The sequence below is a fragment of the Peromyscus eremicus genome, chromosome 3 (assembly GCF_949786415.1).
Source record: "Peromyscus eremicus chromosome 3, PerEre_H2_v1, whole genome shotgun sequence".
Lineage (NCBI taxonomy): Eukaryota > Metazoa > Chordata > Mammalia > Rodentia > Cricetidae > Peromyscus > Peromyscus eremicus.
The window spans coordinates 108133860-108147160 of record NC_081418.1 but is presented as its reverse complement, the minus strand read 5'-3'; the positions used below and the strand labels follow the sequence as shown (position 1 = coordinate 108147160).

General features: G+C 41.4%; 2 protein-coding genes across 2 annotated transcripts in view; one reads left to right on the top strand and one right to left on the bottom strand.

The window, feature by feature from the left end:
- Tafa1 (TAFA chemokine like family member 1) overlaps nt 1-13301 on the bottom strand; it is a 513270-nt gene that overhangs the window by 450237 nt on the left and 49732 nt on the right. The window lies entirely within an intron of this gene.
- LOC131907229 (nuclear pore complex protein Nup50-like) lies at nt 5567-7317 on the top strand. Its single transcript, XM_059258259.1, has one exon. It carries the CDS (start codon nt 5771-5773, stop codon nt 7082-7084), a length of 1314 nt encoding a protein of 437 aa, XP_059114242.1. The 5' UTR covers nt 5567-5770; the 3' UTR covers nt 7085-7317.

Here is a 13301-nt window from a genome sequence, read left to right as displayed (position 1 = left end):
CAACTATAATGAGTGCCTTGTGCTGTCAGAGAGGACAGGGCTCTTTAGTGGCACTATTCCTGCAATCTCCCTTCTGACTGCCAAAACTCATCTGTCCTTTGTTCAAAGTTATTAGAGATGTGTTCTCTACCTTCTTTGATAAGGAGTTAAGGCCAGGCTGCCTGAATTCAAATCTCACCTCTGCCACTAACTCTGTGACTTTGAGGATGATATTTATCCTTTCTGCCTCAACAGTAGAAAGCTAAAGTACAGAGTAAGAGTAATAACTGTATATGTGACAACACTTTGTGAACTGTGAAGTGTTCATAGGAATAAGGGTTGTTATCATTATGTTGCAGTAAGCCTATATTTTAGTTCTTACTATATGCCAGAAACTCTGTGATATACATTATATAGATTATAAATCATCTTGCTTGATGTTCATAACAATATGAGATACATGTTATTATTACTCCCATTTCACAGATGAGGAAACAAGGTTCAATGCATTAAGTAACTTTCTGAAGGTCACAGAGTTTATGTAATAGAGCTGTGAAGTGTGATTTCACTAACTAAATTTTGCACCTGTATCATAATTCACAAAGAAATCATTATCAATGTTACCACTAATATGTATGATCTATATACTAATGAATATTTTTATTGAGGCTACACCACTGTATTAGTTACTGTTCTGCTGCTGTGAGAAAACACCATGACCAAGGCAACTTAAAGAGTTTATTTGGGCTCATGGCTGCAGAAAATCAGAGTCAACGAAAGTGAAGCAAAGATATGGCAGCAGGAGCAGGAAGCTGAGGACTCACATCCTGAGGCAAAAGCACCAAATAGAAAGTGGACTCCAAAGTGAGTAAGTCTTTAAAATCCCAAGGCCTCCCTCCAGTGACATGCTTCTTTCAACAGGCCTTAACTCCTAAGCTTCCTCAAACAGTGTCACCAACTGGGGACCAAGCGTTCAAATGTCTGAGACTATAGGAGACATTTCTCATTTAAAGCACCACAATCATCGAGAAACTACAATATTCAATGGTTTAAAACACAAACACATTATTCTATGGTTCTGGAGATTAGATGTACAAAATGGGTCTTAGGAGACAACAATCATTGTGCCATCAGGGTTACATTCTTTCTAAAGGTTCTAAGCGGCAATCTGCTCCTTGTTCTCTCTGCCTTCCTCTCCAACTTCAAATTACCACAAGGCCAGCGCTTCCATCATTGTATTTCCTGCTCTGATGCTGAATGACTCCGAACTCATTCAATGATAAGGCAATTATAATTGCTGTGTTCTACCCACTTACATCAATACCCTTTCATTCTCAAATGAGCAAAGTCCCCTTTGCCATGTAAAATATGGTATACACAGGATCTGCCCTAGGGATGCAGAAGGAACATCTTTGGATAGACCCAATATTTTGTCTATCACACCTTAAAAATATCAAGCTATGAAACTACACTTAAAGAATTTTTTCTAATATTAAAATATATTTCTTCCATCCTCCCATATTTTATGAGCATAGATTTATGTTTAAATGAGATTGTGAACTTGATATTTTTCTCACTGACTTAATGAATTAAGCTGTCAGTCACAGGAGGGTAAGGAAGATACCCAGTGTCATCTCTTTCCAGTGCTGATGCAGGAAGCTGGCGTTGGTGGCTATGGGAGCTCTGCTTTAAGTGATGGGAATTAGCCCACAAAACAGAGAGTGAAGCTGTGGACCATAGACAGCATTTGAGCTCTCAGACAACAATCCACAGAGTGCATATTTCTATCCAGGGTTCCCTTTGCAGAGTGCAGAAGATACATGGACTCTGAGCCAAGAAAAAGCAGCTCTGCCCTCACTCAAGGGAGAGAACTATTGGCCAGGGTTAACAGGATTCTAAGACAAGAGAGGAGAGAAAGTGGTTTCAATGCAGCTGTGTTAGAATTGTCAGATTCACACCTCTTTATCATTAAGCATCTTATTATAAACTATAGTCAATGAGAAACTCCTTTGTTGTGATGAAATCAGCTTCACATGGGCTACAAGTAGATCTGGGTACAAACAGAGCTCATGGGTGATAAACGCTCTTTAATGCCTCCATACGCCCATACTTGCAATGACTCCTCCAAAATTGCAGCTGCGGCTTCCTGGACCACATGTTGCTTTTTATACTGGAACTCAAATCAAGTCACCCTGTCCAAGGTCAGATGACTGAAAATACTAGAATTTAATGGTGTCTGAGAAGAACTCTTAGCCAATGAATCTTGGGAATTGATTTGCCAGTTCCCCAGCATCTTCATTCCCTGTTGGGAATTTAAAGAAGTTTGTATTTTGCTGTAGTTCTCAGTTTCCCATGGGATTAAGCCCTAGCTGCTCACTGTGATACTGTATTGGCCTCCTGACCAGCTGTTTTACCTCCACTGTTTCAAACTAATATGTCCTCCTGTGTCTTCTAGGTAAACCAAGATAAATTTCACCTTAGCATATACACATGGCATCAAGACATTTGGAATTAGAGAGATTAAGGAAAGTGAATGATCAAATTTCAAAACAAGATCCTATAAAGAAAAGCAGCCCAAATTTATCTGAAATTGAGAAGGTTTTTTTTTTCCATTTGGTTCTATTTTAGTCTTGTTTTTGTATGTTTGGGGATATAAGGCTTTCTGTGCTTACTGTGTGAGAAAGTCGTGGGGGAAACAAGAATGAACTAGACACTTCAGTTGTAAACCAAAATGGTCTTAGAAAATGTTACCTTAAAAAAAATTAAATTTGCACACACAGACACACACACATACACATGCACATGTGGCAGTCAAAAGACAACTTACAGGAGCATCTCTCTCCACCATGTGTATCCCTAGTATTGACGGTGTTGAACTCAGGGTCATTAGGCTAGGCAGCAAATGCCTTTACCTGCTGAGCCCATCTCACCAGCCCCAGGAAAGGAATCTTTAAAACTGACCCTTGAAGGAGATGAGGAAATGGTTCAGTGTGTAGGATACTTGCCTTGCAAGCCTGAGGATTAGAGATCAGATCTCCAGGACACACTTAAAGCTGGGCAGGCATGGCAGCTGTCTGTAATATCAGCACTTGGAAGGCAGAGACAGGGGACCCCCAGAACAAGCTGGCTAGCAAGACAAGCCAGAATAGATGATCTCCAGGAAGTTCAGGAAGAGATCATGCCTCAGTATATAATGTGGAGAATAAGCCAGGTAAGATACAAGATGTTAACTTTGGGCCTCCACAAACAAGCACCCCCCATCACATACACATGGCAGGGGGTGGAGATGTAATTAACCTTAGAAGCTTGAAACTGGCTAACTCAAACAGAATTGCTCTTATTGGTTAGGCCGTGTGTATGCTATGCTATCAGAATTGCCATGACTCTTACCTGGGGTAACCTGGAATGGGGTGTAGCTGGAAGAGGATGCAGTGGTTTGTGTTATCTCTGTGGCTCCTGAGGAAGACAGTGGCAGTGGTCATTGGAATGATTGTGGAATTCCCGAGGGCTGTCAAGTGTCACCCATGAGAAGAAAGAAGGAAATGACCTAATAAAGTGCTCTGAATACCAACTCAGGGAAAGAAAGAAAGCCAGCAGGTTTGAAGGACAACATAAAAAGAGACTCTCATTTTTTGCAGGTGAGAGATCAGACTGGAAACTAATGGGAGGAAAGAGTGGGGACATCTGATGTGATAGAGAAAAACAGCTACCTCTTGCTGCGTAAGAACTGAGCAGAAGTTTGACCCAAGAAAAGGCCTCTAAAGATGACCATACCACTGTCCTCAAGGTCTACCCCATGGTCTGATAACCAAGGTCAAATTTCAACTTGGCTTCATGAGGACAGTACCAACTCTGTATCATGAAATACAAATTATTCAATGAAGGCATTTCACAACCAAGTGAACAGATTCCTGTGGAACTAATGCGCATGTCTGGAAATGGGTCTTAAGACATGTACCTTTGGGTAAGGGAAAGGAGCAACATATGGTGAAGGAAAATTTGCTGCTATCAAGGCTCTGACTACATAGAGAGTAATAGAAATTGGACTTTCCCGTCTTCTGCCCTTGAACCCATGGGTGGCTTTCAACTGACATTTTAAAGTTGGGAAACAAATGTCCCCACTCACCCCACTTAGGTGGGCCATCTCTGATGATGAACTTTACATATTTTCTAGACTTTATCCACAGAGGTCTTAACCTTGTCACAAAGGATGATGGGTGGCTTGTCAGATTGTGTTGGATGTTTTGTTTTTCCACCCAGTGGAAGTTCTGGAACCCAAATCTTTGTCTGATGGCTTGCTTGTAAGAAAACCCAAACCAAGATATGGAGATGAAAATCTCAAAACTAAGATTTAAGAGCATCCTTTATCATTACCAAAAGTGAAACAGCAAAGGAATACACTAGTATCTGATTAACAACTTGAGAATCTTAATACTTAAGGTGACTGGCAGTTCACCTGCAAATTTTAGGACATAGTCTGAACTTTAGTAGCTATGTTAAATATTGGCTGAATTAATGACTACAAAACAAATAACATTAACTCTAACTTCTTTCATATCTCACAGAGCAGCAAACTTTGCCTGTAAAATGATGAATGATAAATAGCTGAGGTTTCACAGGGAACTCAATGTCTGTTGTAACTATTTATCTCTGTTCCTGTATAAAAGCAGCTGTGGACTATATACAATGAACATAGATGCATTTCAATAAAACTTTGTTTGTAACCTTATGCCAGGCCACAGGGCATAGTTTACTAATTCCTGGTATAATCAAGTTGGTTTCACTACCAAGTAAGTTGGAATCCAGAAAAGTTCAGGTGTCCCTGATGGCTATTTTGATATTTTAAAATTTTTATTATTTAAGATGCTTTGCTGGAAGCTTCACTGATCATTTGTGTGACTCTACAGCACACAAATTATGAAGAAATAAATTGTTACACAATAAACAGCAAAGGCCGATGTGATGCCACAGTTGGCTTGAGAGGAGAGTGAGTCAGTGGCCCTCTCTAAAATGCAGTTTCAACTTCTGAGTTTTCAGTTATAAGCAGTTAAATGTGCTCTAAAAACATTGAATAGAAAATTTGAGAAATAAACACCAGATAAGTTTCAAATAACTTTGTAAAGATGAATTACGTTTTATCACTGTTGTTGGTATCTTAAACCTAATTTTAAAAAACTATTTTTAAAGGATATATATATATATATATATATATATATATATATATATCCTTTAAAAAAAGGAAGCCATGGCTTATATTTACCTATACATGCACATGCATACACACATATATGTATGCAAATTTAGTTCAGCTATAACTACAATTGCAGGCATTCATTGAGGGCCTGGAACTATTGCCATGGTAAAAGCGGAAGATCACTATATACATGTACCTTAAAAGTAGACAGCAAAATTAAGGAGGAGAAATATAAGAAGATGAAGCAGCCAAAAAGGCAGATGTGGTGTTCTCATTCCTATTAGAAAAATCCTAGATTTTACTTGTTTCCCTCTTGAATATCCAGTTTCTCGGGCATACAGACCAAAGTCCTGAAAAAGGTCCGTTAAAATTTAAATAGCCCCGAGATTCTAGCCTGGAGCGTGCTGTGTGGTCGCCGTTCCCCAAGTGGTATCAGGCCCAGAAGTCCCTTCGCTCAGTGCGGGATACAAAGGAGGGCCATGGACATGTTTTCGAGACGCCAGATTTGCTGACAATCAAATCTCTCCCGGCTTCTGATAAAGACAGCTCTCAGGACCCACAAAGATCTGTGGGGTCCCTGAGGGAGAGTCAACATATATGGCCAAAAAAAATGCCAAGAAGGAAGTGACAGGCAGAAACTTGCATCAAAGCGCCGAAGAGGAGGGAACATTCTCACTGGCCAGTCAGGATGTCCTGAGGAATAGAACCATAAAGAGAGCCAAGCGGAGAAACACCAGACTCGAGCCCGATGACGGAGGAACTTCCAAAGGGATTAAAGGTCTGGCTGTGCCTTCAGGAGGAGGGGAATTTAGCAGTGGCCCTGGAGAGGAGCCTTGGAAAGGACTATCAACCAGAAAGAACACAGCCAGGGCTGCTGCAGAGCCCACGGCAGTCCTGGGTTCTGTTACAGCGAATGTCCCCACCTCTTTGGACCATGAACAGATCTCAGATCCCCAGACTAACGGCCACAGTCAGTATCCCGCCTTCTCCGGCCTGGCTTTCAGTCAAGCCTACGCTGGGAGTGTCTACCACAGGCAGTTGACTGGCCTCAACTGCTCTGTCCGGGACTGGATAGTGAAGCATGTGAACGCAAACCCGTTCTGTGACCTGACGCCTGTGTTTAAACAGTATGAGAAATACTTGGTTGCCATCGAGAAGCAGCTCCACAGCAGCTGCGGCTGTCTTTTCGAAAGAGATCCCAACAGGGGCTGGGCTGGGACACAGCCTCCTTCCCGAGATGTTGCGGCTGATCTACAGCCAGAGTCAGTCACGTCTGAAAAGACGGAGTTTGTAGCTGAGAAGAAAGCGGACCCATCCCAAGGAGCAACAAGTGCCTCGTGTAACTTTGGCAAGAACACGACTGAAAGCCAAGATTGGGTTTCCTTAAGCTCTGGTCCCATGAATGGAGTTTCGTCATCTACCAGAAGCTCCAGTTTAACAGGTAAAGGTACCACCCAGAGGAAACCAGTGTCTGCAAACGTCCTGGACAGTCCAGCACAAGGCAACAGTGATGAATTCAAAGACAGAAGGGATGAGCCACCCAAGGCGGTCCTCGTGGAAGAGAAGGAGGAGGATGTTTTCTACTCCAAAAGATGTAAACTATTGTACAAGAAAGACAGTGAATTTAAAGAAAAAGGTGTGGGCATACTGCATTTAAAAGCCACGGCCAACCAGAAGACGCGGCTCTTAGTGCGTGATATCAAGGTAGGCAGCGTACTCCTGAATGTGGTGATCTCTGCCAATACGCCATGTACCCGGATGGGGAAGAATAACGTCCTCATTGTCTGTGTGCCCGATCCACCGCTTGATAAGAAGAATGCCGCCATCGAGGTCACCATGCTAATTCGGGTGAAAACAAGTAAGGATGCAGATGAGCTGCACAAAATTTTACTGCAGAGAAAGGATGCTTGAACACACAAACTCCACAGCGGAGCTTGCCAACTTCCTGCTTTTCGCTCTGCCCCCAAAATGTAGTTTTTCATCTGTCTTTGCTTATGACACCCTAAGAATTTCCATATAATAGAAATTTTGTGAGGAAAATTAAGGCCAACAAAAACTTCAGATGAGTGTGGAGAAAGTGTCCTCCCTTATTAAGAGTCGCCTAACATGCAGAATACTTTTGAATAAAAAGGTTTTGGAATTTTTTTTGATATTCATTTACTGAGTAAATTAAGTATAGGTGATTTCTTGGAAAAAATAAGTAGCCCATCTAGAAGACGAGTGGCATTTTAAACAATTTAGACTAAGATCCTCCTTGACTTGGTCACCTAGAAGATTTCCTACTAATAGGGCTCACCTTCTTCCACACCACACTGTGTCTGTTTTCATTCTCATCCTATCTGCAGTGGCCATCTCTGCTAAAAATGTCAGAGGCTATGGCCTAGACCAGGGATGCTACTGCAGGGTGCTGGATAACATATACCAAACCCTTTAGAACAGTGGCTCTCAATCTTCCTAATGCTGCAATACTTTAACACAGTTCCTCATGTTGTGATAACCCCAACCACAAAATTATTTTCGTTACTACTTCATAACTGTAACTTTGCTACAGTTATGAATCATGATGTAAATATTTGTGTTCTCTGATGGTATTAGGAGACCCCTGTGGAAGGGTCATTCAATCCCCAAAGAGGCTGTGACCCACAATTTGAGAACCATTGCTCTGATTCTGATCCCATTCCATCAGTATACATCTACTCTGGCTCTTTTTTACCAATCTATATCTCCAAGGAGAAAATAAGCTGTGGATGATGCTGGTGACATAAATATCTCCTGTCCAAATCAAGGCTAATGGTTTCTGCTCATGAAACAAAAGTGAGTATCCCTGATGGAGCGTCATTCTTTGTAAGTCCAATTCTCATTCAAAGGAACTGTAAAATATTATTATCAAACTAGAACTGGAATCAAATCTTTGAGAGTCATTTATTATCTTAGTGAGTCATGACTCATCTTTTCAAAATGAGCCATTAACAGTTGACCAACATCCAAACGGGAACCAGATAGGAAAAACTATATGGTTCAATATTGTGTCAGGCACACTGTGGGAATTATAGATGAATAATTGATCAAACAGATTGACAAGTAAGATGAATGGGTTTGACCAAACAAGATATGAAGCCAGGAGATAGAGCTGGCTAGAGTACAACTTTCAAATATGCCTTATAAGAGTGCACTGGTTGGGAACTGTGCAAGACCTCCTGATCAAAACCCCATGTCTTGGTTGTAGTGAGTCTTCTCAGAGGATACTCTTCTTTAATCATCACAAAGCTTCCATGTGGTCTGCAGGAGGGTGGAAACGCTTCATAAGAGCATTAGAAGCCTCACAGTAGCCATGGGAACCTGCTGATGGTCAGGTGAAAGCTGGCTGTCAAAAGAGGAGTCATTAAAAAATGACTTTTGGCAGAAGTAGCCTACTGAAACGCACTTCATTTTTTGACATTTCCACAAATGTAAACAGATCTTTGTCACTTTTATACCCCTTTACCCTGTTATCCCACTCCATCTTCTGCTGAAACCTTTTCTTCTTCCCCCTTGTACTTTGATGGCTTGTGGTGGGACGGGGGCAGTGAGTGTGTGTCACTGAGTTTAATTATAGTTGCTTGGATGAGCATGAGTTGGGGGCTAATTTACTAGACTGTGGACAACTTATCAGTGGCTATACCACTGAAGAAAATGACAACCCTCCCCCAGAACTCATTAACTGCCTATAGTTTCTAGATGAGGGGTGGGGCCTCAGAAGTCCCTCCCATTGCACGATGAAATGGTGATAGGCCCAATCTGGTATAGGTATGGTGCAAGTGAGCACAGTTATGGTAAATCCATGAGCCTCAGAGCAGGCAATAAAAACATCCTGTTTAGGGGTGATCACCCCATTGTTACTGAATGTTCACATTCTAACCATTTCTGAGTCTGCCCTCTGCAAAAGGTATTTCTCTGGCCAATGCTAAGAGCAGTGCTAGAGGAGACAGGAAGCATGAAGAGCCCGGGGAAGCAATCCTCTAGGTATGGCACAACCATTGAAACCATGATCTCAGGGGAGCCGAAGTTATCAGCACCGAGGCTGTAAAAGAAAATTAGTCACAGACGGGAGAGAGACTCATGGGGTCCTAGTCCTCCATGCTGAGCTACTGGCAATGGACAGATTCTGGAAAAAGGAACTCATTGCCTTAGTTGTATAGCTACCAGGGAGTCTACCAAACTCCAATGAACAGTTGCAAACCAATGATCACATGTATTATCCTGATTAAACTCAGTCTGTCACAAAACAAAACCAGCAAATATGAAAATATGGGAAAGAAACTTAAAGAGAGAATAGAGGGTTGACATGAGTGAGAGAGAGAGAGAGAGAGAGAGAGAGAGAGAGAGAGAGAGAGAGAGAGAGAGAGAAAAGAGTAGGGATGAGAGTAATTCAAATGTGTTATATACTTACATTAAATTGCCAAAGAGCAAATTTAGAAGGTAGTTTGACACTGTCCATTTAGCAGAGCATTAGTAGTAGGTTCTCCCCCAGGGCCTATGACCTCCCTAGCCACCAGCTAGACGTGTTTTTTTTTTTAATTAAAAATTCTCTTGCAAGTATATCTGTCAAGTTGAAAGATCTCCATATTTAGAAATAAGAGAAAGAGGTCGTGGTGAGATTTTGATGGGAAAGAGCTATTAGTAATTGCTCCAGTGTGGTGAAATTGAGAAGAGAGAGCATTTGAATGGGGGTATTCCACTTCAAAGCCACGCTGTCATAATATTGAGGGTTCAATAGTTAGGAATAACAGTCTCGCAGGCTTTCCACTGCCAGACACCTCTGTCATTTATGGAGAAAAGGCTTCTTTAAATCTCAATAAAACCAGCATTTGGGGGGCTGTCCTCTGTCAGCTCCAATTGTCCTGGATTGATAGAAAGATATGGAATGCAAAGGACACCACTCCTATTGTCAAAACAATTCTGCAATGTTTAAATTTGATTTAGGAGAAAATAAATTACACAGTTTTCACCAACTAGGCACCCGACAAGAGTTTTGTTCAGTGATAGTGCCATTCAAAAAGAGAAAGAAAAAAATTACCCTCCATGACTGCATGTACTTATCTTGACAAAATATTTCCATCCATCTTTTCAAAGCCTGTGAGCCAGAAAAATTATGATGATAATTTATAAATCATGTGTGATATTATGACATACACTGTGTCAAATATTAGAGGTTAAGAGTTCAGTAGTGGCATGTCTAATTTAGGGGTTCAGTCTGGCATTAATGCCAGTTTAAAGCAAATAAATCTTGCCACAGAGGCTAGCATCATTAACTTCTACACATGGCATGCCAATAGCTCCCTCTTCCATGGTTAGACCAACCTGCAAAGCCTCTAGAATTGTCAAATGGCCTTTTGGTTCAAACCCTACAGTTCTTAAAAGTTACTCATATGTTTTAGTAAATAACTGTACCAGATATGAATCTTAAAGAGCTAGGAAATGATCCTGTAGTTTTCGCTCCAAAATAATTCCAATAGATTTTCAGTAAAGACAAAAGAGAAGAGAAAGGAAATCTAAATAGGTGTAATATAAACATTTTTTCAATTTTAAATGTGCCAGATATTATTTCAAGCCATATATATAGATTAGCCTATGCAATCATCCAAATGACCCTATGGAATAGGAGCATTCATCACCTTCATTTCATAGATGAGAAACATAATGGTGAGATGATAAACATTTTGCATGAAGTTTCTACAGAGAAAACCCTTCAACCCCAAGTTCAAAAGCAGGCAGGGTTGTACAGAACATATTTCATGCCTCTCTCTACTGTGTCTTGAGAAGTAAAAGCCCTTTTAGCTAATGGTATACAGGTGTAGAGGAAGGGACATTGGCTTTTGAGCAAAATAAAGAACAACCTTTGATATTTCATGAATTTTCACTGAATCAGGGTCACATCCACATACAGATATACTGTCTATAGCTGTTTTCACGCTACAAAGCCACACTGAATAGAAGTAACTTATTATAAGGCCTGTAAAGAAACAATTACTATTCTTATTTTTTTTAATGTGTGTATGTTATAAGCCTGTGTGTGTACATAGATGTGCTAGTATACTCATCCACACATGTGCATGTAGAGGCTAGAGGTTGACCAGGTGTCTTTTTCTATCACTCTTCTTAGTATTTGAGACAGGGTCTCTCATTGAACCTAGAGTTTATTGTTTCAGCTGTCCTAACTGAACAGCAACCCCTGGGAATCTACCTATCTCTGTTTCCCAGCTTTTACATATGTGCTGGGATCCAAACTCCCCATTGAACCATCTGTCTAGCTCCCAAATAATTATGAATTGGCCTTTTACAGAGTCTGTCACTGATTTAGACTTTGTCACTGATTTAGACTTTGTCCCAGAAGCGGAAAAGCTGTTCACTCCAGTGGTTACAGAAAGAGGCAGGACTTGAATCTAGGTCAGTTCCCTTCCCAGGTTCTCACACAGAGGACTAGCTCTAATGATAACACAAACATCCATGAGCAGAGAGCTAGAACTTTCTGTGGGCCATTCTGGAAAGCATATATTGATGTAAACACCATAGCCCTCTAACAGTGAGGTACCATTGCATGGCATGGCAGAGGTAAAGGGACTCAGCCTGGTGCCCTCTCCATTTCTTGCTATGTAGAGAGGCCTTTTATCTTAATGTCCTGGGAACAGTTTACCAAATGTAAGGCAAGCGGAATGCTCCAAAGACCACACCTCTAATCATACTCGGGGAGCCCCCTGAGACGAATCAGTAAGGAGTCCCTCAGTCTGAAACTTAACTGAGACAAACCTGAAATCTCAAGCCTAGCCTCCATTTCCGGGTTCTAGGACTAGCTAGTTTGAGAATGCATCCTTTATTGGATCTCTCCCTTTCTGATACCTCTTCCTCATTTCCAACTCGCATGTCCTGTAACTGTCTCCTAAAAGAACAATGCTTGAACTCTGACTTCAAGGTCTGTTTCTGAAGAAAATGAAACTAAGGCTTGTCAGGTTTTCTGGCAAAAACCCTGTGGTGGTTATTCTTGGTTTTCAACTTGACTATATCTGGAATGAACTACAATCCAGAAATGAAGGGTACACCTGTGATCTAGATCTTGAGTTAGGAAGACAACAGCCTTTGTTCCAGATTTTGAGGTGGGATGACACACCCTGAATCCAGGCCACACCTTCTACTGGAATCCTATATAAAGACAATGGAAGAAGGAAGAGATTGTTCATTCTGCACCTGCTTGTTCTCATCTTGCCAGCACATTTAGCCCTTCACTGGCATTGGAGCCTACCTCTTTGGGATACGTAGGCCTATTTGAATTCTGGAGACAGCACATTCCTTACTTGGGTGTGTTATCCCAGCTCATATACCAAGTGACTTGAAAAGCTGCTGGCTTTGTATGGGGCCTGGAACAGGAAATGGATCTTCAGCAGGTCCAGGATGCTGTGAGACTGCTCTACCACTTGTACCATATGATCCAGCAGACTCAATGGTACTTGAGGATGCAGTGACAGATACAGATGCTGTTTGGAGCCTTTGGCAGTCCCCTATAGGTGAATTACAGAAGAGATCTTTGGGATATTTTGGAGTAAGGCTCTAACACGATCCGGAGACAACTATTCTCCCTTTGAAAGACAGCTCTTAGCCTGGTATTGAGCCTTAATGGAAACTGAACATTTGACAATGGACTATCAAGTTATCATGCAACTTGAACTGCCCATCATGAACTGGGTGTTATCAGACCCACCAAGTTGTAAAGTAGAACATGCACAGCAGCAATCTATTATCAAATGGAAGTGGTACATATGTGATCAGGCCTAAGCAGGTCCTAAAGTCACAAACAAATTACATGGAAGTTTCCCAAATGCCTATGGTCCTTATTCCTATTATAATAACTTCTACTGCCAAGCATGTACCTACAGCTTCATGGGGTGTTCCCTATGATTGGTTGACTGAGAAAGTAAAGACTAGGGCCTGGTTTATTGATGGTTCTGAATGTTATGCAGGAACCACCCAGAAGTGGACAGCTGCAGCATTTCAACTCCTTTCTGGGACAACTCTGAAAGATACTGGTGAAGAGAAATCTTCACAGTGGGCAGCACTTTGGGCAGTACACATGGTATAACAGTTTGTTTGGAAGGAG